The sequence below is a fragment of the Schistocerca nitens genome, chromosome 6 (genome assembly GCF_023898315.1).
Source record: "Schistocerca nitens isolate TAMUIC-IGC-003100 chromosome 6, iqSchNite1.1, whole genome shotgun sequence".
Classification (NCBI taxonomy): Eukaryota; Metazoa; Arthropoda; class Insecta; order Orthoptera; family Acrididae; genus Schistocerca; species Schistocerca nitens.
This window is the reverse complement of record NC_064619.1, coordinates 650763418-650789681: the sequence shown is the minus strand read 5'-3', so window position 1 is coordinate 650789681 and position 26264 is coordinate 650763418. Positions and strand designations below refer to the sequence as shown.

Below are 26264 nucleotides of genomic sequence, written 5' to 3'. Positions count from 1 at the left end.
GCGCGACTGCTACGGTCGCAGGCTCGAATCCTGCCTCGGCCATGGATGTGTGTGATGTCCTTAGGATAGTTAGGTTTAAGTAGTTCTAAGTTCTAGGGGACTGATGACCACAGCTGTTAAGTCCCATAGTGCTTAGAGCCATTTGGACCATTTTGAACATGTTACTCGGTTGACTTTCCCGCTTCGCTGCATTTAGATGGCTCCGGTGTAAGTTGGAGGTGTGTAATGTAACAACGTCGGTCGGAAACTGAAAACTCAGAAAACTGAAATCACGAATTCTAAGAGCTCGTCTACACAGGGATTACTCTCTGTTTCACCATGACGATGCCAGAACACACATGCGACATCTGTAACAATCCGACGCCTTGGATTCACTGTCGTAGATCATCCTCCATACAGTCGCGCCTTCGCCCCATCTGGTTTTCACATGTTTCCGAAACTTAAAGAATACCTTCAAGGACTTCACTTCGACAGTGTCCAAGCGGTGCAAGCGGAGGTCAGGTTGTGGCTCTGTCAAAAAACAACCTACAGTGACGGTATCAACAAACTGGTCTCTCGTTGGGAAAGATGTTTTCGTCGCCTGGGGAACAATGTTGAGAAATAAACATGGAGACATGAAGAATAAACGTTTAGAATGCTAATAAAGTTTGTTTCATTGAAAAATTTTTAAGATTTTTCGCATAAAATATTCGGAGGTATTACTTTACAACACGCCCCCGTACTTTATAGCAATGCAAAGCTGAACTAAGATGTCGTGTTACGTTTTCATTCGAAATTCAGAGGGAGCTTAATGCCTCCTGTGGTCTATTTCACAGAACATGCGGATGCCACTGTTTTTAGTTCCGATATCCGTGCATACAAGGCACTGACATGTCTCTCTCTCTCTCTCTCTCTCTCTCTCTCGCTCATAAAATTAGAATAATCAAATGTGGGTTTGGAAACTGTTTTGTGTGATGATGTTAAGTTGTGATGTTGAACATAATAAACCTGATGTAGTGCAATCACCAGTAGGTGTAATTTATGCTGTAGTTTCACTTCGATCATTATAATGCTTATCCAGAAATTTCGGCGCACGTAATTGTAGTACTTTACATACTTTCCGTTGTCTATGATTGCAACAAAGTGCCTCTCACCTGCTGATACATATATTTAGAGTTGCATTATTGGAACGTCCCCATCTCACGTTGAGTGGTTTTCATGGACGATAGCATTTAATTATGCAGCGCTTATGCTCTTGTCGTTCTTAAGATTGTCGTGGTAGTGAACGTAAGGCTACGTGGTGCAGCTCTACGAACCATTCACTCGTCGAAACGGCATTCCCAGAGTCCATTTTTCTCAACCACACCAGATTATAGATTAGTAGGTCTTTTCACGCATTATAAGTTACAAATGGCAAGTATATTTTTCCTGCATAAGTCGAGTCTGCAAGACACAAGTTAATACACGATGAAAGTTTGTTGTACAGTGTTTTTAGTCAGTATTCAAATTTAATTCCTTTTGGAACACTTTACGACAGCATCTAGTTCTTCACTTGTGAAACTTCTGCCCACTGGAAATACTTTTTCTCCACTCAGAATGTGTTTACAAAGATTCAAATAAATTTCAAAACAAATCGTGTTCAGAATTCTTCAAGATCATTCAGGATTAAATTCCCGAAGTGTAATAAGTTTTCAACTGTTATGTGTTTTTGCCGTTTCTTTATCTTTATACAATAATTACACCACCGTGATGACATTGCATGGATGGATGTTCTTAAATTCATTACATACAGTGAATATTCTTGTGTGTAGATATTTCTGATAATGAATGGGTGTAATATACAAACGCTTTAAATTAGTGTCTTTCCATTATCTGTGGCTGAGCCTACATTTTTACTCTCAAATCCCCTTTCTTCATCCTTGGTACACTATTTTCTTCAAACTTGCAGAATTTCTTTGCTTCGAGTATTAAGTGGTTCTCAGTTGACCGCTAATTACACTTCTGCTACTTCCCACTACTCTCTATGCATACTGTGTGTTCATTAGACCATTCCATTTAGCAAGTCACAATGCCAATCCTTGCGCCACAGGAAAGGTATATAAATGTGCAACAGATCTTATGAAAAATAATTTAGACGGTGTAGTTGAAAAAGTATCTGCAAACAACACTAAACGGTATTAGTAGTTGATAAAAAAAATTATTAAGTATATCTTCACAATTATTGTATTCCATTAGTCAGGCAGATTATGTCCGAATACGCCGCTTGTAAAACTCCTTCTTGTGTTACAGCCATTAGCTCCGCTTGTTAAACAGATTATTACAATAGCGTCCTACATTCATATGCATATGGTTTCGTTACTGGTGTTTCAGTATTGTCCTTTCAGAGTCGCTTTCTGCAGATTGTTAGTTAAGACAGACGATGCATCCATAATTTTCGTCTTCCTCTACGCAAAGGAGGGAATCATGAGAAGGCAGGCAGCGATTCGCACATTATCATATCTGTAGTTAACTTTATCTCGTGCCATCCGTAGACAACTACTCACTATAAAGTTTCTCCTTCAACTATCCGTACTAATTAAACATCCCGTCGTAGTTAAAACTAAGTATTTGACAAAAATATGTTTCCCAGAAGAGTAGTAAAAAACACCACTGTTAGTAACAGGCATGCTATGTCTCAGATTTACTTTCCCTTTGACACGGAAGCACCAAATGTTGCCAGTGGTGTTCGGTTAAGAATACGAAACAACAGTCTGCCATCCAGTAGATTTTTATCTACCAGACAAAATGAGTCAGGAATTTACAGCTAATAGGGAAGTCATAAATTACTTGGAAAGCTACTGACCCAATTTTTTGCAGATTACTATTAATGCTGACATATCCAAATGACTTGAGGGTGTTAAGCCGGATTTTCACTGCAGAAGTAACAATAATTAAAGAAGTAGCTGAATATGGAAATAAATTCTATGTTAGATTATAACTAGAAGCGGACACAGGCTTTCAGGCACGTGGAGCAGGCGGATAACAAACAGGAATAGATAACGCGTTCTGAGGCAACCGAAAGCTGTTTGCTTTTGAGTAACCAATGAGGATTATTCTTGACGGTTCACAAAGGCGAGGAAGGTCGAGGTCACAGGCATCAGAGGTAACCTTTCGATGTAAATAATGAAGGAATTTTTCAACGAAGGATTACAAGAGAATATTCTTGACAGATATTGCAGAAGGCAGTTTGCACCCAGAATCCATGTAGGGCGGAATGAAAGCTGAGAGAGAGGCAGATTAATGGAGAGTAGAGATTCAACAAGAAATCCAAGCATCCGGAGTGCAGTGACGCTTCTCAACAGCACCTGATGGAGCAATAGGCATTTCATCTGCGAGAAGACGGTGGTAGACTGTGGTGGACACGTGGTAACTGAAAGCTAAATAGCAGTCTTCAGCATTGATTGGAATAGCATTGAACAGAGACTGCCTGTCTCTGTATCAAAGAATTAAGTGAGAGGAATTTGAGTGAACAGCTGGAACAAATTGCTTACTGGTACTTGTCTCTTTCACTATAGGGGAAGTGGCCCTTGGTTAATAGTCAATTATTTCAGAGTGTTGAAGATTTATGATTTAGGACAAGTCGACCGTAGTTAGCAGAACGAGTGGCAGTGAAAGCACTCTTATCTGATAAACGTCCTTCCTTGTACAATTCCATCTGCACAGACCATCAGAAAGCCTCCCGAAAGTGGAGTGCTTCCTACCTAATAAACAACCTTAACCCACAAAAATCTTTTGTCAGTCAATGGATATCAAGGACAGAGAAAATCTCATTCTATGAATGACATACTACACCTCAACAGCACAAGTCGTTCTCTGAGAATTGTTGCATACGGAGGGCTTTGTTGACCAGCCTATAACGAGAAGGCCCAGCAAAGCTCTTGCAATATCCCTAGCTCAACAGGAAGAGGTTTGCTTCCTTGAGTCTTGAAAAACTGTCTCAATGTCTCAATTGGCTTTCTTCTTTCGTGGCCACAATTTCTAACATGCATACAAAATGGTTTTCACTCCAACTTCTGTGACTGCACTATTTACAGATGTCCATTCTTCTTCAACTGATTTACCTGTTGGATATATATATGCAATATCTATAACCTAAGAGAACTTCAAGCATATCTCCTCATTCCTTTGCACTTCTGTATCCCACTTCTTTGCGCATTGATTCTACGTGCTAGTCTGTTAAACTTCAGCCTACCCATCATCATTACTAAATTGTGATCTGGGTCTATATCTGCCCCGGTGTACACCGTGCAATCCAGTATCAAATTCCGGAATATCTGACTGACCATGATGTAATATAAGTGAAATCTTCTCATATCACACGGCTTTCCCACATATAGCACCAGCTCTTGAGATTCCTGAACAGAGTATTTGCTATTACTTGCTGAAATTAATTGCAGAAATCAGTTTTTCTCCTCACTCATTTCTGCTACCAAGCGCAAAACCCATAACCCATTCTTCCCCTCCTTCACCTACAACTGCATTCCAATCTGCTATGGCTATAGGATTTTCATCTCCCTTTACATGCTGAATTATCCGTTCAATATCCTCATATACTTTTTCCATCTCTTCATCCTTTGCTTGCAGTGTCGGCATATATATGTGAACTATTATTGTCAGTGTTGGTTAGCTGTTGATATTAATGAGAACATCCCCGTCACTGAACTGTTCACAATAACTTACTGTTTACCCTACTTACCTATTCATAACAAATCCTGCTCCCATTATTCCATTTTCTGCTGCCTTATATTACCCTGTACTTGTCTGACCAGAAATCCTGGTCTTTTTTCCATTTCATGTCACTGACATCCGTAATATGTAGATTGAGCCTTAGCATTCCTTCCTAGTGATTACTGAAAGTCTATGATATTCTGTTAAGCGGTTTTGGTCTGTTGCCTCGATAAATAAATGTGCTCGTTAGAATAGTAAACGAATTGACTAAAAGTAATACCATGCTACTTCAGTAGATTACTCTTGTCAGCGACATGAGAATTACCAACCTGTTGCAGCGGAACTCCCATTCCAACCAATGATACCATTCTCGTCTCCCTATGAAGGTTGACAAACTAACTAAACCCATGTTGGTAACATCCTGATTGCGCCACGCCAGTACCACCGATGACAAGAAAAGCTGGTATAGGGAAATGGTGCCAGGATGGGTCAGTACTTAAAATTTAATTGCAGTCACTAACCTAAGCAATTTTAATAGCTGTACTGTTTTATACAAAAAAAAAAACATAATACATAAAACATCACTTTGAAGTTAATCGATGAGTTATTGTTTAAAATTTTATTAAATACTTCACGTGGGTAATTTCTAGACGCGGTGGAAGGTGGAAAGCATATGTGATGTTACAGCTTACTGCGAAAGACGATTGGGTGGAAGCCGTTCCAGCTCGCGATGCGAGTACTAGGAGTAAACAGAGCGAGGTACAGGGAGGCGGCGGAAAATACTGTGTGGCGGTAAGAGGAGAGCCAGACCAGCCGGCGATGTCGCTGCCAACGCGGCCGCGCATAAATAAATTAGTGCGGTGCGTCGCGCCGCCACGGCCACGCCCACAGGCGGTTGTCGCGCTGCCCGTGCAGCGCGCCGCTACCACCAGCCACTCCTCAGGCGAGCGCCTAACTAATGAGGCCCAGATTTACGGGGCTGCACCAGCGGGCCGGCGGGAGGGGGCGGGGTTTGGTGGGAGAGGGTACTGTTAGCGCCCGGCACCGCGGGCTCTGTGCGGCCTAGGGTATACACGCTTCTAATTTAATACCGACCGTTCCCATCCGGCCTGTCTCTAGTCAGGGGAGCGCGCGCAAGTTCTCAGAATAGCTCCGAGACGTGACTGCTCGCAGTAAGCTTTTCTCAGAGTGCAGCTCGGCGAACACCTACGGTCTCAAAGTATCTCCTCCATCTGTTAGCTAGGCGTAGAGTAACCAGATGTCCGAATTTTCTCGGAATGTCCATGTAATTAGGAGTGCTATGACTTGCCTCTCATAAGCCTTAGATGTGACGACAAATTTCCTGACTTTTGAAAACTGCTAACAATTCAAAATTTAAAATATAATGTGTTTTCGCTTCAAAACAGATCGTTGCAGAGTGTTTTTCCGAACTCGTCGAGCTCCATAACCAAGAATGCGGTGCACTTGGAGGTTGCTGAACTAAAGGGTCACCTAACTGTACATTTCGAAAACACTGACACGTGGCCTCCATTGTTGTATTATTATCGCCAGTGCCGCTGTTTACTGAACAGAGTTTCAACGTCTCACCCACTGACAGGTCGCGACTACTCTTGGATCGCCATTTAGGACTCTCATTCCCTTGCGGTGGCCGCCCTTCTTACCTGCCCTGTTGTTCGTTTCGTTCTTTCGTATACAGTGAGAAAGAAAACACAGAAGACAGTGACGTAAGTGCATGCATTCATTCATTCAGTGAGTGGTTGTAAGATTGATCAGAAATCTATACAATATGTACCTATTTCGAAAACCAATACATTCAATCATTTTGCATGAAGCTAGTTGTTGGTTAGCTATATTAAGTAACTACGCGTACTGTAATAAACATCCTACATTTTAAAGTTTCATTAGTGGTCTTGTCAACCTCCGTAGATAAATGGTTCAAAAATGGCTCTGAGCACTATGGGACTCAACTGCTGTGGTCATAAGTCCCCTAGAACTTAGAACTACTTAAACCTAACTGACCTAAGGACATCACACACATCCATGCCCGAGGCAGGATTCGAACCTGAGACCGTAGCGGTCGTGCGGTTCCAGACTGTAGCGCCCTTAACCGCGCGGCCACTCCGGCCGGCCATATAAATGGTTGTTTTGTCCTTTAGAGGTGTTTTTTTTCCTTACTTCCAATAAAAGCGAGTAAGAGACTGGTTTCGTGGGCGTGGGATTAGTCTGTCTCACTTAAAAAACAAACAAAATGTGGACCGCGCGGCAGACACCCATGTGAGGGACCCGGGATAGGTTCTTGGTGCTGCTGAGGAGCAACTTGAACGAGCAGTAGCGGTTCCCAGATTAAACCCGACAACGACAGGGAGAGCAGCGTGCTGGTGAAGTGCCCCTCCGTACCGTATCCAATGGCAATATTTCAGAGGTTGACATGGCGGTCGATCGGACCCGTTTGTCCCGTATAAGGATAGAACGTGGAACTTTACCTTTTACCATGTAAACGTATCGGCGGAATAAAGGCCCTCCCTAATTTAGTATGAATTAATTTCATCACATTACCTGTGGAATTTTCGAATGCACCATATACTGGCCACAGGCAGTTCCATATCCATCAGTATAAAATGCAGCGCACAGGGAGATTTTTTCCACCGTGTACAAACTAGAGGAATTGATAGATGAGAGGGCACGGAACATACAAGGTCTAATGATATTATGTCCGGAAAAGCATGGTTTTCATGCTAGAAACCATTTATTCAGAATTACATTGTTAGAGAGATTGCGGTCTAGTACGCGATGTGCCACGGAGCCAAAGTTGTATGTGTTGAAAATGGTTTCCATGAGACTCCACGTATGCGTGTACGCGACGTAGCTTGTTCTGTCTCACGGGTTCACATCGGCCAGGCTGCATCCGTACAGTGCCAAAGGCAGCATGAATACAATGCTCCATTGTGTCCACATCTGGAATGGGCTCTGCCTACACGATACTTTTCAGATCGGCCCATAACTAGAAATCGGACGGTTTGACATCCTGTGAACGAGCAGGCCGTGCAACTGGACCCCTCTCGTCCAATCCATCGACCAGGGAAAACACGACTGAGATGCGTCCGGACGTTAAGGACGAAGTGGGCTGTAGCACCATCATATAGCAGCCGCATAATCGTTCGAATCATCAATGGCAGTTTTTCCAGCAGGGAAGGCAAAGTCATCCGCAAGAAATGATGATAGTTCCGGCCTGTTAGGCAACGTGGAGGGAATACTGGCCCCAAAATACGGTCGCCAATTATCCTGACCCATATATTCCGGGTGCACAGATGCTGATGATTTGCTGTCACCATACCATGGGGGTTCTGTATACCATCCCACAGATGACTGTTATGAAAGTTGAAAATACCACTCCTCGTAAAGGTTGTCTCACCTGTGAATAGGAGGGATGACAAATCCCGGAATCGTGATTGCCTGGTGAACAAACCGGTGACAAAACTGCTCCCGATGTGGAAAGTTTGTCGGTAGTATGCCTTGCGCAAGCTTTAAGTGATAAGGGCAGTAACAATTGTCGTGGAGAATTATCCAAAAAAAAAATGGTTCAAATGACTCTGAGCACTATGGGACTTAACTGCTGAGGTCAGAAATCCCCTAGAACTTAGAACTACTTAAACCTAACTAACCTAAGGACATCACACACATCCATGCCCGAGGCAGGATTTGAACCTGCAACCGTAGCGGTCGCGCGGTTCCAGACAGTAGCGCCTAGAACCGCTCGGCCACTCTGGCTGGCGAGAATTATCCAAACGGTCGTCTTGCAAAACCTGTACTGTGCCAATTGCCTGGCAGTTGAACACCGGTCGCCTTCCACACTGTTCATCACTTTTTCCTCTAAGTCGGTGTCCGAACACTTCAGGTACGTCCTTCATGATTTCCTTATTCCTGAAACGACTCTGTCTCAGACAAACGGCGAAACACTGTACCAAACACTGAATACTGTGTTTGTTGTCGGCTGGGGTAGGTTTCCTCATACAATCTTGCTGCCCGCTGCCCGTTGCCATTTGCTCTTAGCTAAGAAAACACCATGTCGGCAAGCTCTCCATTCGAATACGAAATCATTTTGTACAACGCTGCAGCACATACACTAAAATGTTAGTAAGCAAGAGTAGTTTAATCGGAAACAGTGTTGCCAATTACTATGGCAGGAAAGGGCGCTAGGGGAAGACGTTCGCATAACAGTACCATCGTCTAGGAGGAAAGCGTGCATACTGTAACAGTGGCTGCATGATACAGCGCGTATTAGACTGCAGTCTCCGTAACAGAGTATGATCGAATAAAGTGTCTCTAGCATGGAAACCATGCATTTCGGGACAAGAGTTCATTTGAACTTTTTCGTTCCGCATTCTCTCATCGATCAATTACTAGAGTTTGTACATGGTAAAAAAAATCACCCTGTACATATTGCTTTGCTTTGCTATTTGTGTGTCCTTGGGCCAGCCGCTGTGGTCGAGCGGTTCTAGGCTCTTCAGTCCGGAACCGCGCTGCTGCTACGGTCGCAGGTTCGAATCCTGCCTCGTGCATGGATGTGTGCGATGTCCTTAGGTTAGTTAGGTTTAAGTAGTTCTAAGTTCTAGGGGACTGATGACCTCATATGTTGAGTCCCATAGTGCTTAGATCCGTTTTTTTTGTGTGTTCTTGTCTTTTAATATAGGTAAACATATAGCGCGCGGTAGCGCAAAACACGCTCTTGTGTGTCAGTACTTTCTCCCGTTGGCCCTTCATTTACACCTTTAATGCGAGGTTTTTTGTACTAAGGATGTTTTATAATACTGCACTGGACAACTCCGTCTACTAGCAAACAAGCGTGACCGGAGGGTTCCCGATGGTCTGGCCCTTTTGGCGACTCTAGCTGAGCAAGGCGGTGCTAAAACATTTAGGCCAACCGCAACACACTGTGAGTGAAGACCTGCTGACGCCACAGAAAGGGGCGGGTCTCGCCACTAAGGCCGCCTACTACTGGTTTCCGCGGATAACACGCGTGAATGGACGCCGTGTAGCTATCCGTACGCCAGACTTGTACCTGCTTAAGTGACCTCGCCCTCACTTGGGCTCTGTGCTCCTCTACGGGTAAACGCCGACTGACTTGGATTTTGTGATCCTGCTGATTAACTATCTTCAGTGATAGGTGTTCGATAGGACTTAGAATGTAGGAATTAACTGTCTGTAGTAACTGGACATATGTAAACTCCAAACGTTAGGTGTTCTCTTCTCTCGAACTCATCACATCGAGGACCAATATTTCTTATCTAAAATTCAAATTCAGCAAATTGTCATCTTGTGTGTTACCAGAATTTAATTACTTTACGCCCCTTGGGACACTTCACTTAATTCCAGACAGCAGCGACATTTGCGCAGAGTTGTTAGTGCTAACAGGCAACCACCAGTACGTGAAATAACCGCAGAAATCGATTTCGAACGTACGCCGAACGTATCCGTTACGACACAGCGGCGAATTAATTTTAATTGGCTGCTGCAGCAGACGACCGACGAGAGTGCCTTTGCTAACAGCACGACATCGCTTGCAGCGCTTCTCCTGGGCTCGTGACCATATCAGTTGAACCCTGGACGACTACAAAACCGTTTCCTGGTCATCTTCGTACCGATTTCAGTTCGTAAGAGCTCTTGGAAGGACTCGAGTGTGACGCAGATTGCGCGAAGCCACGGACCCGAATTCTCAACAAGTCACGGTGCGTGCTGGCAGTGGTTTCATAAAGGTGGGGGCCGTGTTTACATGGAATGGAATGGGTCCTCCGGTCCAAATGGACGAACTGAGGGCATTTTCAGACATTCATGGACTTCATGAATTATAACTCGCCAGAGCTGTGCATTGTCAGAAGATTCTGCATCAACCAGCTACAGAGTTACATCAGTGAGGTCTGTATGATGACCGGGAAAGGAAAAGGAAATACGGTGTTTATAGCGCGATTTCGTTTATTTTCGATCGAATTGTCCTTCGGTTTGAGAAGGACAGCCCGAAAAAGAAAATTCCAAGTTGTTACTCTGGTGTCACCGCCAGACACCACACTTGCTAGGTGGTAGCCTTTAAATCGGCCGCGGTCCGTTAGTATACTTCGGACCCGCGTGTCGCCACTATCAGTGATTGCAGACCGAGCACCGCCACACGGCAGGTCTAGTCTAGACTCCCTAGCACTCGCCTCAGTTGTACAGCCGACTCTGCTAGCGATGGTTCACTGCCTACATACGCTCTCATTTGCAGAGACGACAGTTTAGCATAGCGTTCAGCTACGTCATTTGCTACGACCTAGCAAGGCGCCATATTCAGTAATTGTAATGAATTCTGAACAGATAATATTGTGAATCATGTACCGTCAAGAGCGACGTTCATCATTAATGGATTAAAGTTAAGTATCGAACTAAATACGTCCGCTTTCTGAATTCTAATTCCTTGTCATCTTCCAGACCTCACGTCAGTATAGTTCTTCCCTCCTCACGCCAGCCTGCGTGAGATAAAACGCGTGCATTTCGGCCTCTACTCATAACACGGTGTTGGCTCTTCTGCCAACACAACAGTTATTTTCATATTTTTATTTATTCATCAGATTCTGTAAGGCCGTGCGCACGCAGGTGCTGCATCATGTACAGAGACAGTATATATTTTATAGAACGCTGTGTAACGTCCCTGTGCAGTGAAACTTTAAAAAAAAAATCATGACTTAGCTTCTTTTTTGATGAAATACAAATTGCTGTAGGTTAATTGCTCTCTGGAATTTTACGTGTGATAGTTGACGGACGGATGTATCTGTGTTTTCTGGAGTTAGGCTTCACATTATTATTGTGAGGAAGCACTTATCGTCCAACAAATAAAGAAGGTGATTAAAAATTCATTGATTAATCACAGGTCCAACGCATAACGACCTAAAAGAAATTCCTGCTGCCGAAGAGGTTCGAAACTGTCTGCTACACATCCTCGTCCGATAGGAATCGACGACCTTTCATGGCCTGTTTTGAGGGACCGAAGGAGTGGGATCAGGACTACAGGGAAAGCGCACGAGTGTCTCCTAGTTGAGATGGCGGAACTTCTGCGTCACGACATTTGGGATATGGGGACTCGCGTTCTCATACAGCAACATGACCCCTTGTCGCAGTTTCCATTCCACAGCGATGGATTTCGGCAGACGTGAGCTACACACATTCTTCGTTCTCCGATCGATGTCTGCCGGTGTTTATCCTTCGGCAGCCAAGAAAAGTACAACAGTAAGATGGTCCTGTTTGGACGCATTTGTTAATAACGTCGCCATAGTTCACGTTTCCACTTTCACCATGCGCAAGTCGGATTGTGGTAACAAACGTCCATTTACATTTCAGTGCTTGTACACCAGCACTGGAGCAGCGTGACGCTGCATATGCGCTGCAACAACGACTTCGAAAGGAAACTCTGTAATCGCCCTTACTCAAGCAAGGAATTTAAAGTAAATGGAGAAAAGTGGCTGTTACAAAATAAAAGTCTAAAGCATCTAAAGTTTATGTTCCATTTCATAATAAAGGAGAAAATAGTTCACTTAATACCAATGTAATATGTGCAGGTAGATTGGTGTTGCGGATCTGATGTTCGTGCGACTCACTTCTTTCACCAACTCGCAACAGTGATTCACTGCCGAGGTGGCCTGTTTCTCACTCTCTTTCTCTCTCTCTCTCTCTCTCTCTCTCTCTCTCTCTCTCTCTCTCACTCTCTCTATACACACACAAACACATACACAAACACACTCTTACACACACAAACACCAGTCCACACACACTCTGTATTTACAGTACTCCGAACGAGAACGACTCAGCACTCCCTACCAGTTTCTCTGAATCGCTGTACTCTACACAAAAACCGCCCAACATCCTACACGCGCTCGCCCGTCTGAGTTCTGCTACGTGATTAAACGCTTGTTCTGCTGTCAATATGTGCTGTCCACGTTACACTGCACAAGCAACTTGTTTGCACTCCGCTTGTTTGCGTACAGCCTGCGAGAGTTTCATTACGGCGAAGAGTATCTTCTTGTTTGATTTTATAGACAGTGGTGAAAGTTCTGATATTATTTTCACGTATTTGTAGTTCTGATATCATGGTTGTAGGCCGTGGTGGCCAAGCGGTTAAAGGCGCTACAGTCTGGAACCGCGCGGCCGCTACGGTCGCAGGTTCGACTCCTGCCTCGGGCATGGATGTGTGTGATGTCCTTAGGTTAGTTAGGTTTAAGTATTTCTAAGTTCTAGGGGACTGATGACCTTAGAAGTTAAGTCCCATAGTGCTCAGAGCCATTTGAACCATTTGAACCATCATGGTTGTACATGGTAATGAAGCGTACATAGTGTAAATACAGGGTGTTTCTCATTAAAGTTAAACATTCAAAACGCTGTAGAAACCACTGGTCAGAATGACGTCAAACTGCAACGGAATGTTATCGGAGAAGGGGGAAATCGCATGGCAGAAGACATAAAAATAGTGTGAAAATTGATCAATAGATGGCGCTGTATGTGTCAGAATACGTAAATGAAAACACCTGCACCTGTTACGTGCACGCCGGCCAGTGTGGCCGAGCGGTTCTAGGCGCTCCAGTCTGGAACCGCGCGACCGCTACGGTCGCAGGTTCGAATCCTGCCTCGGGCATGGATGTGTGTGATGTCGTTCGGTTTAAGTAGTTCTAAGCTCTAGGGGACTGATGACCTTAGCTGTTAAGTCCCATAGTGCTCAGAGCCATTTTTTTTTTTTTTGTTTTGTTATGTGCACGACCCACTGAAATTGGTATAAACACGCCGGATACACGGCTTTTTCTCCTTTCGCGTTGCGACGTTCTCCACGACTGTCTCATTACAGGATCGCGCTCTGCTTGTAAAGCTGTATTACAAGAATGATGCCTGTGCACACGTCGCACTGTAGAAGTCCCGGACACTGAAGGGTTTGAAAAAAGGGCGTTAGTCCGATGATTGCCGTGGGTGTGGAGAAAATGATTTGGAAATTCGGAAAGACTGGTTCGTTTGGTGTGCAGCCTGGTAGAGGGAGGAAACGAATTGATTCGACGTCAGTGGAAGCAGTGGCCACAGCAATGCAGGAGGAGACGAGTGGTGGTATGCAAACGTGTAGTGCACGAAGAATTGTCCGAACATTGGACATATCCGTGAGCACGATGTATAAGATCCTACGAAACGTGTTTCTTTGCTATCCATTCAAAATTGCCCATGTGCACGAGTTGATTCCTGTTTTCCTGCCAGCAAGAGAGAACTCTGCTTTAGAATTTCTTGTTCGCATGGAAGTGGACAATGATTGGCTGTGGAAGATTTTGTGGACAGACGAATCCAACTTCCAACTGACACGATACGTAAGTACATACAACTGTCGAATGTGAGCAACGGAAAGCCACACACAAATCAACCAGTACCACTTCATCCTGAAAAGGTCGCTGTGTGGTGCGGGTTTACGGCGTAATTTATCATAGGGCCTTTTTTTTTCGAAGAGACAGGTGGTTCCGGTCCTATTGCCTGTACCGTCAGCAGTATGTGCTATGAGTATTTTTTGTGCAACTACGTCTTTCCAGCTCTCCAACTGCGTGGATGTATGGATGAAATCATTTTTATGCACGATGACGCACCTCCGCACGTTGCAAATCCAGTAAAGCAGCTGCAGAAAGCTCTGTTTCGGAAATGCTAGAATTATCAGCCGCCATTTCCCTACAGCCTCGCCGTACCGATCACCTGATCTTAACCCGTGTGACTCCTGGCTGTAGGGCTGTCTGAAAGATGTGTTCAGCAAACTTAGCTGCACGAAAGGCACGCATTGCGCAACCCATTCTGAACGTGATCCTGGAAACACTTCGATCAGTTGTGGAAAATGATGCTTCTCGATTTCAACTTGTTGCAGAAAACGGTGGACAGCATACTGAACATGTTTTGCGCGAGTCACACGGAAATTAATAATCCGATTTGATTTTACTGGACGCTTTTTATGCGGTTTTTGCACTCAGCACAAAAATCGATGTGATTGATACTTTTTAAGCAGTTTTTGGCCTCAGGACAATTAGAAGCCGACGTGAGTAATGCTTTTCATGCGGTCTCTGGCGTCAGGACAATTAAAAACCGATGTTTCCCATCCGGTGTGATATGACCTTCCCGTGGTCGATGGGCTTACGTAACTTATACACCCATGCACACTGAGTAGTACAGTTTGTTTAACGTCAAACGTACACCTTAGGTATCGTCGTATGATTCATTTGTAATTTGTGGTCGACTAATATTAAATTATGGGTCTTAGAGCGCCATCTATTGCTACGTATTTTAACTATTTATATTTCTTCTGCTATACGTTTTCCCCTTTTCCGATAATATTCCGTTGCTGTTTGACGTTATTCTGACCAGTAGTGTTATTTCCACAGCGGTTTGAAAGATTAACTTTACTTAAAATCACCCTGAGTAATTCAACTGCCCCTACCGCTGAACTTTTATGCACCCCACAACACCTTCAAATACTATGCGCAAAATTAATGTACACTCTCGCTTACTATGCGCTATTATTATCCATACAGAAAAATGAACAGGGCCTTTTTGTAGACAATTTCATGTAGTTACATTTTGTACTGAGATGCGTTTTGTCCGCAGCTCGTGGTCGTGCGGTAGCGTTCTCGCTTCCCGCGCCCGGGTTCCCGGGTTCGATTGCCGGCAGGGTCAGGGATTTTCTCTGCCTCGTGATGACTGGGTGTTGTGTGACGTCCTAAGGTTAGTTAGGTTTAAGTAGTTCTAAGTTCTAGGGGACTGATGACCATAGATGTTAAGTCCTATAGTGCTCAGAGCCATTTGAACCATTTTTTTAGATGCGTTTTTAATGGAACACCACAATTTCCAAATTATTCAAGAACGTAAAAAAGCGACCTTCAAATTCGTTTTGCTTGAATAATTCTAAATCTGTGGCTCCAGCGAAAACGTATCACATTGCATTTTCTTCAAAAAGGTCCTGTTCATTTTTTTCTTTGTAACTGACAGTGTCTGCATAGCGACCTAGAGATAATGAAAATATTGTGCATGGAATCTAAAGGTACTGTGGACAGTATAAAATCCAGTGGTAGGGGCAGCTGAATCACCTTGTATCTATCAGCTGAATGTGAATCCTCAGCAATAAACCGTTTTTTATGGACAGGTATCAAACATTGCATTGACGATTTCATATTCGTATTTATTTCAGAGAATTCAGTGCGGTTTATACTGTTATATTAGTAATTCATCGTTAATAGCTGAATGACGTCGTAATGTTACATAATGTCGAGGTAAAAGTCGCCTCCAGCTCTGGGCAGTGTGATTTTCAACCAATAATGTTAGCACAGAGGACTTCCTTTAGGGTAGTCATTAGCAATAAAGGCGACTCATCATCGAGGTTAGAATGTTGCCGAACACGAGGACAGATTTTGGACGTCCAATAAATGCCTAAGAGGTTTTGTGTAACCATGCCACTGAAGGAAATCACAATCGAAGGCTTTGGCTGTAAACAATGGTAACAGACAAGCTGACTGTTTCACAAATTTCCCAATAAAGTATAAATAAAATCTCATAAATCGGTTACTTCAAGTGCATCCTTCGTGAGTTTTTAATTGAGGTAATTCTTTATGTATATATAGACTAACGAAATCTTTTTAAGGTCATAAACTGTATCTTAAATTTTATTCTTAGACATGCATTAGTGGATTCACTGCTTACTTGAAAACTGAGCGCACTTAACAAGGGTTGGCACCACTGTTTACTTCCTGGGAGAGTCAGTGGGATATCTTCCGAAATTACAAATTTGTTCGTCTGAACTGCCTCGGTTTGTGACATTAAGAAATGCATTACCAATTTTTGAAATTATAAGATATAACAATCTCAAAAATTAAACTATGACTCAGCACAATAGAAAATTATTTTTATTTTCGTCCTACTATAGCGATTAAACAGTGCCAAGGATGCCCCTTAACAATTCTGCTATCACGCTGTCACGTAAATTCGATAACCTTAAAGAATCTATGGTTGGTACAACGAAAAATATTTCTGCCCAAATTAACGGACATATTTTATTATTTTTTGACTTCCATCTTCCCAAATGCTCGGAAGCATGGAATGATTCATAAAACCACTACCCAGAATGGATTATGCCAAAGAACCCTCTGATTACAGGACTTTTGCATTCGACCAGGATTATACAAGACTTTAGAAGTTCGAGATCAGCTCACAAATTACTTAACCTCAAATAACCTTTGAGATGATTACTTGTATCGTGCTCGGGAAAGTCGCAGCACGACGACTGCTCATAAAAGTAACTGATTCAAGAGGCGACTATTGTGCGTCTTTTGGATTTCAGCAAAGCTTTCGACACAGTCGACTTTGACATTCCACTTGCTAAGCTCACAAGTGAAAATCTTTCTTCACGTACCGGACTAACGTTCGACTAAGACCTTACACCCGTCAGAGGTGTGTTCGCAACATAAAGTTCTCAATGGAGGGATGTAGTGTCAGAGGTTCCACAAGGATCAGAACTGGGCCATTACGTTTCCCATTACATGTTAATGATGTGTCGACTGCTATCTCGCTCTGAAAATATCATTTATACGCCGAAGACCTTTAGTTATACATAAGTGCTAGTCCAAAAGTTTGCGCAGTCATACAGCAACTAAATGTTTGCTTTATCAGAGTGAGTGCAGAACATGTCTGCAACTTAACCTATCTAAAGCAAAAGCATCTTAGTCGTTCGTAAAATACTTACTACCCTTCAGTTCAGATAACCTCTTCCATCCTTAACCCTAAACGACACAGAGATAACATTTTTTTTTCTTTTTGAAAGACCTTAAGGGTAATTCTAAACCATCACTTAATCTGGACTGAAAAGACAACTGAGGTCTGCAAGAATGTGTCAGCGTCCCTTCATTCACTACAGACATACAGAAAATTATTTCCTCTAGTAGAGTCATTAATATTCCCCGCTTTTAATTATGGTGATCCTATTCTCCACTGACTTTCACAGGAACTGGGGATGAATGATTGCGTAAGATACATTTGTGACGTACGCTGTTTCGACCAGATCACCTAAGAAAAGTTATCATGATTACTTGCCAATAAGCTTAGACAATCTCATAGTCTTTGTTTGCTCTTTCGTCTTGTCAGTCGTTGCACTCCTTATTTACCTTCAACACTTACATTACTATCTGAGCAGCAAAGTAAAAACCTCTGTGCGTCACTACACAACACTGTCATGTTCTGTAAAACATTTTTTATATCACGAACACGATTCTGGAAGCATCTTCTTCAAAATATCAGACAAATTAAGGTCCTTTCAAATTTCAAAAGACAGTCAATGGCCCACCGTTATCATAGTAGATATCTCTTCCATTTACTTTCCTACTGCTCAGTCTCGTCAACCTCCCATTCCCAACCATTTTTTCTCTTCTAAAATTGTGTTGTTTCATAACAGCCACTGTCACTTATGTTTCAATGTTCTCCTCTTCCTTTATCTCTTCCACTCCTGGTAATATGAAACTCGGGTTAAGATCTGCTAAACTAGTAATCAGTACCATTCGTAAAGCCCTTAATTAATAATAATAATATCGCCTATTATTATAGTTTTATAAATAATTCAAACTACTATTATTGTAATTGTTAAGCAACATTTTTTGGTATGTGTTGTTTCTGGACACATGTAAGAGAGGATCTTAAGGCCCTAATCTGGTGAGGCTAAATAAGCAATAAATACATGAAATCTCATTGCGAATGGCAAACAACACAGTTTAACATTGTTACCTGCTTAAAAAATACCGTTTAGCAACTGTTTTTGAAGTGCATGTGCGTTCAGGAACATATTCAGGATCTGTATCTGAGTCACAGCTGTCCACATTACCTTCAGATTTGTACAAATCGTGCCTGAAAACTATTTTCCTGGAACGAACACTGCATACGTTACTGCAACTAGCAGCCAGGATTTTGGCGCTTACAACTTTACTTGCACACGTTCTGACAAAGTTGTCATTTATGAGAATCTAAAATTAGAGATAGAGCTGCCATTTATCGATTTGTCGTGGAACTGCGAACTAATATGAGTAAATCTCATCACCTACCATGTTTTACATGCAAATACTCCGTTTCTCATCGACTTTCTCTGACCACTGACGGCCGAGGTCTGTAGTAGAAGCTTTCAGTGTGTACAGCTTTCACACACTAAGTATTCTGTGTTAGGGAAATACAATGGCTATTTTTTTTTAATTACTTGTTTCATCCTCAGGTCACACAAGCGGTTCCTACTTGTTACCAAGTCATCATCATCTGATGATTGGAACACGGTTAAAGGCGCTGCAGTCTGGAACCGCAAGACCGCTACGGTCGCAGGTTCGAATCCTGCCTCGGGCATGGATGTTTGTGATGTCCTTAGGTTAGTTAGGTTTAACTAGTTCTAAGTTCTAGGGGACTAATGACCTCAGCAGTTGAGTCCCATAGTGCTCAGAGCCATTTGAACCATTGGAACACGTTACACAGCAACCCTTTAATTGAGATTGTAGACGTGTTTACATTGTGAGAATCTCCCCGGAATTTTTCAGTTGATATACAACGTAAGGTAATCAAATAATCTGATTATGACTAGGCAATATATTTAAACCAGTAATGGTACCACTTCTGTGATCTGAGGGTCATGTACGTAATTTTATAAAAGCAGTACATCTTTCGGTTGTTAGGTAGCATGTCCGTTAGTGGGGCAGGTCGGTTAAAATAGTGTCGTGCTGTTGCTCAAGATTTTAATTTTAAAGTTTTGACAGCTGCATGAATGAAATTACGAGCGAACTTTTCACTAATGTTCAAGAAAATATACCTATGAGTATATAAAGTTGTGCTCAGCTGGAAATGCACAGGAAATGAAATTCGCTGTCCTCTGGTAGTAGTTATGCGCAACCACTTGTACACCTATTTTACAACAATTGGAAATATGCCACCATATAATCAGGAAGCATGAATTAATGTTAAATGAACAGATATATTTCGTAGCCATATTCATTTTAGTACTTTTAAAGAATTATTTGAAATTTATTTTCATATATACGTTAAATTATTTAAAACTCAGGCTTCTGACATTACAAGAGAAATTTCATTGTTGGTACTTTCATTTTTAACTGAATAAGTGATCTCTTTTGAAATGTAAAAACGAGAGTACGCCTTGAGTGACGTGACGTGTGTCTATATAATAGGTAAACTAACAACTGCTGGCATTAAAACATGAAATGTGTTCCTTCTTGCGTTTGCGGTATGTTACTCAGTTTTTTCAGACACTTGATTCTCGAAACGCAAAATCTGACATCTAAATGTGTTCCTTCTTGCTTTTGCGATAGGTTACTCAGTTTTTTCAGTATTTCTCATCATATTTTCCGTCACTTGATTCTCGAAACGCAAAATCTGACATCTAACTTTGAGATAACATGAATACATATATCGCCAGCGAACGAAAACGGAATCAGTGTCACGGCGTGAATTGCTCAAATGCCACGATATTATAGGAGAAGAACGCGCACGCGCCCTACCGTGTATAAAGCAACAGACAATATTGCTATTAATACTTCTAACTACGTAGGTGCTAAAGTCGTCCTGCACGGTCCATCGGTGTTCTGTGTTGGAGTTCTCAATTTTACCATTACCAATAATGATACCCTGGAGCATGGTAACGGATGGGTGACCGTTGCCCTCGTCCGTGGACCAAAAGTCGACAAAGTTGCAGGGCTTGAAAGTTTTATCAGTCGTGACGTCATCGCATACCGGACTTTACACGTGGGAGAGGTCTACAATAGAGGCATGGGTAAATCATATTACCTGCCGTCAATGCCGTTCGATCTGAGGACCAGGAATCATCGTAAAAGAAATTGAGTCCGAATCTGTGTCAGTCTGGATTAAAGGTGCTGACAATTGTAAACAAACTGATCGGTGACCTTACCCACTGTTATAGAAATCAAATAAAAACTCTCCCTTCCCTATTCCTCACCACAATAAATTATTAATTACATTATTCCATCAGCCACATTGGGAGATACTCTGCGTGAGCGTTGCCCTTGGTTGTTACGCAGCCGCTTGTTACTCTGTGCTTACAGACATGACAAGCTGAATGAGATCAGCAACTGACCTTGAGACAACAGGAATACATATATCGCCAGCGAACGAAAAGGGACTCACTGTCACGACGTCCGTTGGTCAACTGGCTGCTAGCCTTCTACCATAACAAATGGGAACTACTGAAATAATGTCCTGCTAACGCTGTTACACTGCAGCGCTGTACAGCAAACATCGTAGACGTTTCCACATTACTCACACATTTCCCTATTTATTAGGTGACCACAGTATTACTGCACCTGGGAGTGAGGGTGTTTCGATCGGCTTACCGTGAATATTTAACTTGATACTTCACGAGGACTCTCTGAACCACATGTTCGTATATGCACAAATGTCTTGAAATCACTCACAATGTGATCCCCTTTCCTTAATCACCACTACCTTTCTACTACAACAGCGTGTTTTCGATAACGGCCGCAAGAGTCCAGGCGTAGTAATATCGTGGTTGGGTAGTACACTCCTACTTCTGCTTATTATTTACTATACGATAAATAAATAAAAATCGAAGATGCTTCGTTTTCGGACCCATGTCTACTCGAATGTTTCGCTTCTATTATCGTGTCACTTTCCGCTACTAATTATGATGCAGCCTGCACCCAAATTTTGCACTCGGGACACCTCCGGCGCCTGTCTCAGCTAGGAGCCCCAAGCGGACGCTTGTCTCGTGACTCTTCATCAAGAGGAAAGTCGCGCAGTGTGCGGCGCAGTAGAGGAGGCGGGGCAGGTACTCACCGGGCTCGTAGTGGGTGGAGGCGCGCTGCGTGAAGTTGGTCTCCGGGATGCGCAGGTCGCAGTGGAAGGTGGTGGGCGCGCTCAACGCCTGGTCCTCCGCGACGGTCCACGCCAGCACGTCGTAGACGCTGTCGCGACGCGACGAGTGCACCTTCACGTCCGCCGCGGGCGACCTGCACACAAAACTGCTTCATTCCACCGGCCGCGCCGCTCACACTGCCATAGTGTAACACCAAGTGTTAGGCGTCACTGTCACAAACACACCTGCGTGGTTAGAAATTCAGCTATGTCATACAAAGCCAAGCTAACCGACATGCAAATACTCGCAGAAGCCTGGTACCTAGCTCGGGCCCTCCCGGTGTACAGCAACCGATGTACGAGGGTCACTCCAAAGGAAATGCACACTATTTTTGTAAAAATACAGTTTTCATTCTGCATGTGTGAAAGTTTTACAGTGTGTAGATACATCCTTCCCGCTTGTTCGCCGTCACAGCATGTCTTCAAGATGACAGCAACGTCCTGTCATAGAATTGCTGTGCTGTGAAAACGAGACTGTGGTGTCACCGCCAGACACCAAACTTGCTAGGTGGTAGCAGGAAGCGTTAGACCGTAAGAAATGGCGTGTAGTGATCCAAACAGCGGACCCCGCTCCAACGTGACGACGTTAAGAAGACTTGCACGCAAATAGAAGTAAGCGTGTAACAGAAAAGGAACCACATTCGCCAAGTGCTGAGCCGTTTCAAAAAACAGACGTCAGAGCTAGCGCCCCTTAATACTGCCAGTATCCCACACTCATTAAACTTCGTGCGAAATCATTATCTCAATAAATGTTTCACATCAACGGGCCACTAAAAGAAGGAAAATTTCCTAAAATAGCCACTTGGAAAATTTAGCATGGGAAATAACACCAGGATGCGCAAGATCGACATGTTACAAAGTGATAAACCGGGCAATAGCGATCAATTCCAAGCTATACCCCATCCAGTTAAAGGCGTCGGCTACATGTGCATACAGTAATTCGTTTAACATAATCGAACATCGTTTTGAGTGCCCAAAATTTCTCGCGGTATGGGAGACATCAAGGGACATGGTTCGTCCGATCAAAAGAATGAATATATGAAAACTAACGAACAACCCTAATACCTGAAAGGTTATGGGATGAACACAAAGAAGTAACTAATCATCTAAAACACGGGACTACATGCCAATTTCTCGACATTCCAATGTTACAGCTTATGACAACATTTTGACATAAAAACAAAACAAAAAATGAAAAACCAGCACAGTGGGCCAGCTCCCGAGCTCACCCTAACTGGAATGTAACGGCAAATCCGTTATGACTGCCTGTTGCGGTGGATTACAGAACCTGTCGAATGGAATGGAGAGAGTGACGAACACATATCAGATTACTCAGGCTGGACTTAAATTCGCGTATTCACACACCACAGCGCGATTCTTTGCACGATAAAATTACAAAAATGTATGCAACGAAATTTCGTACCGAGTATATTTTCTGCATAAAACTGACGCAAAAGGGGTGCTCGAATGTTTGCACGTTTTGGCCATTTCGAGAGGAAACGTGTATTTTGATGACGTCATCGATATAACTGCATGGATTCAGACATTTGTGTTACGTACTAGCTGAGTACCCGGAATTGCCGGACATGTATTAATTTCAATTCTGGTAGTCAGTCTCATCCTTCACCGTCTCTCTACCCAGCTCTCTGCCACACACTCTGCCCATTTGCTACTCATCCCTCTCTCTCTCCATTTCCCTCTCTGTGTGCCGTACAGTGAAATAATTTTATAGGCACATTCGGCAGCATATGTGGATACTCACTGCCAGATGTGTTGGAATGGAGTTGGTAAAGAAGTAATAAACTCAGACGTCATGCACTATGCGGCAGTTTTTCAATCTCATTGTTTATGACGTCATATCTCCTGTAATTTGTGCCGTACAGTGACACAGTTCTCTACGTATATTCAGTTCTACATGTGAGCAGTCTACAAAATGTGTCGTGAATACAGTCAGTGGTAAAGAAGTAATAAATTAAAGCGTCATGTTTGATGCGGCTTTTTACTAGATGAACGGCGAAAATGTAAGCGATAAACTATTTTTACTTTCAACATTTGGGGGGTGGGTGGTGCAAACGAGGCTTGAAATTATGCTTAAAGTTTGTTGCAAGTCACTCTCGTTATCAAATACTTAATGGTGAGCATAGTAGCTATATATTATACAAACAGTACGTTATGCAATGCAGTAACGGTATGGAGGTGTCGGTTGAACACATTGAAGATTGTATAAGCATAGTATTTATTAATTTCAGTCTATCACGTAGCTCATATCAAAAACAAAAGCATATACACAAATTTGATAAAGTTCAAAAGTTAAATACTTAATAGCGTTTTCAAGGAGTAAATATTTCTTCCTAACTTGGGTAATATTCTCGAAATCAACACTTTGTATCACACACTTCCTACGGTAGCCTATGTTCTTCCTCACGTTTCAAGCTACCTCCTTATCACATTTCATCGAAATCGGTTCATCGGGACATTAATAATAAATCTAGATGTCATGCATCAATTGACAGTTTTTCAGGCATCATATATCCTGAACTTTGTGTCGTATACAGTTAGCATCAAAGAAGTAATACATTAAAATGTTAAGGCTAATATGAAAACGGAGAGTAAAAATGTTCCTTTCATTATTATGGAGGTGGGAGGTGTAGCCGATAAAAATTTTCGTAAAATTATGAAAATGAGTGAAAAGCTTTTTGGTGACACTTAGTGCTATACCTCTTAAATACTGTATAAATAAAATTTGAGTATTAGACGTCGTGATCTACACTTCTTTTTCACATCCACTCTTCCCCTTTCGTAGGTACTCGGTTCTCTGCCGGGCAGTGATTCCTTCCAGACACTAAGTGATACCTGAACCAAGTTGTTTGAAATCGGTTCAATAATTGCAGAGAGGATGTGGAACACACTTACTTACATTTCTATAATATGTGTGAATACCTTTCTTTTCGTAATCCAGTTTCGACTGAATTTAGTCTTAAAGGTGCCTATAGGTACGCGGAAGTTAACAGTGAAAAACCTATAAAAATAGTTTTGTAGATTAGCGTGTTGAGACAGCTGAGCAGACACACAAGAAAGTTTTAGAAAAACTTTAATTGACGATATATTTTTTTCAGTGATCCGATTTTGATGAACTATAGCGTACAATCTATGCTCAAGTTATCTGCGAAAACCCCACGAAAATTTGTCTCGTTCTTTGGGAGATTAGCGTATTCGAAGACATGTTTATTGTAGTAAATAAAAAGTACCGGTCCTAGCTGACTTGGCTCAGCCCTGGGCCACGGCGGTACCGACCCAAGTTACACAGGACCGGTACTTTCCATCTCCTATAATTCCAAATTCTAGACGAAAATTCACGTACAAAAACGTCAATTTTGTATTGAATTAATAAAAACTAATAATTTTTATTATCGCGTTCACTTGTTACAAATTAATTATTTTTTCTCAAAAAAAGTGAACGTAAGAAAATAAATTTAATGTTTTTTTTTTTGTATAAAAGGTGAACGTAAGAAAATAAATGAAATGAATTATAAAGAAATATTAAAATTATTTTCTTATGTTCACTTTGTGAGACAAAAAGATAATTAATTTATAATAAGTAAACGTGACAATAAAAGTATTAATTTTTATTAATTTTCTAAGTAATTTAATATAAAATAGACGGTTTTTTTAAATGAAATACGTGAATTTTGATCTAGAAATGGAATTATAGTAGATAAAATGTACGGGTCCTGGGTAATTTAAGTCGGTACTGGTTTGAGCCAGGACTGAGCAAAGTGAGCTACGACTGGTACTTTTTATCTGCGTATTGTTAGTATAAATTATATCGTTTCTGTGGTCTTCATGCATTTATTGTTATAACTTCCATTCCATTACCTTTTATTGATGTTTTTCCATATGAATTTCGCAAAAAATGCAGAATACAGGAATTTGGCGAATTTTGTTACAGCCTGTGAACACCATAGTGAGCTCAAGCGACTTTAGTTCGGGTCCGCAGAAGTCGGTAGAAATCAGTTGTCTTCAATTTAAATAAAAAGGGGCCTTCTGTTGTTAAGCGATGCGACCCCGTGTAAGGCGGAGAAATTAATTAAAATATTTTATCGAAACAAAAAGCACTTTAAGTGCTTACACCATAAGTTACATCGTGTAGCTGAGAAAGGACGACTAAGATATGAGAATGTGAGTACGCTCAAATCCTCGACAAACAAAGAAAATAGACGCACAAAATACAAATTCTTGATAAATCTGGAGGTATTAATTATTCGCATTCTGACTTTTTTCCTTCTGAACGTATTCTTCAAAGCACCTGTTTGTGTTGCCTCATTTAAAGATATCTACCAGCTTTGCCACCAACATCACCGGTTTCAACCACATGCATTACGTTGGTAAATGCTTCCACCTATTACTACAATAATTTTGTTCAGTCAAGTCGTAAATTCTCGAAAATTAATTGAAATTAACACCTGTTTGCTTATTCTATTGGAAAGTCTTAAGTCAAAAAAAATGGTTCAAATGGCTCTGAGCACTATGGGACTCAACTGCTGTGTTTATCAGTCCCCTAGAACTTAGAACTACTTAAACCTAACCTAACGACATCACACACATCCATGCCCGAGGCAGGATTCGAACCT

At 42.2% G+C, this 26264-nt stretch overlaps 1 protein-coding gene across 4 annotated transcripts in view; it reads right to left on the bottom strand.

Annotated features, from left to right (window-relative positions):
- The window catches only part of LOC126262332 (hemicentin-1-like), a 1226997-nt gene that overhangs the window by 458849 nt on the left and 741884 nt on the right, over nucleotides 1-26264 (bottom strand). For 3 of the 4 annotated variants that reach the window (XM_049958886.1, XM_049958889.1, XM_049958887.1), the window contains exon 4: nucleotides 21556-21740. In XM_049958886.1, coding sequence (XP_049814843.1) covers nucleotides 21556-21740 — 185 coding nt within the window. The remainder of the gene's footprint in view (nucleotides 1-21555; nucleotides 21741-26264) is intronic. The other variant, XM_049958888.1, reaches the window with a different exon arrangement.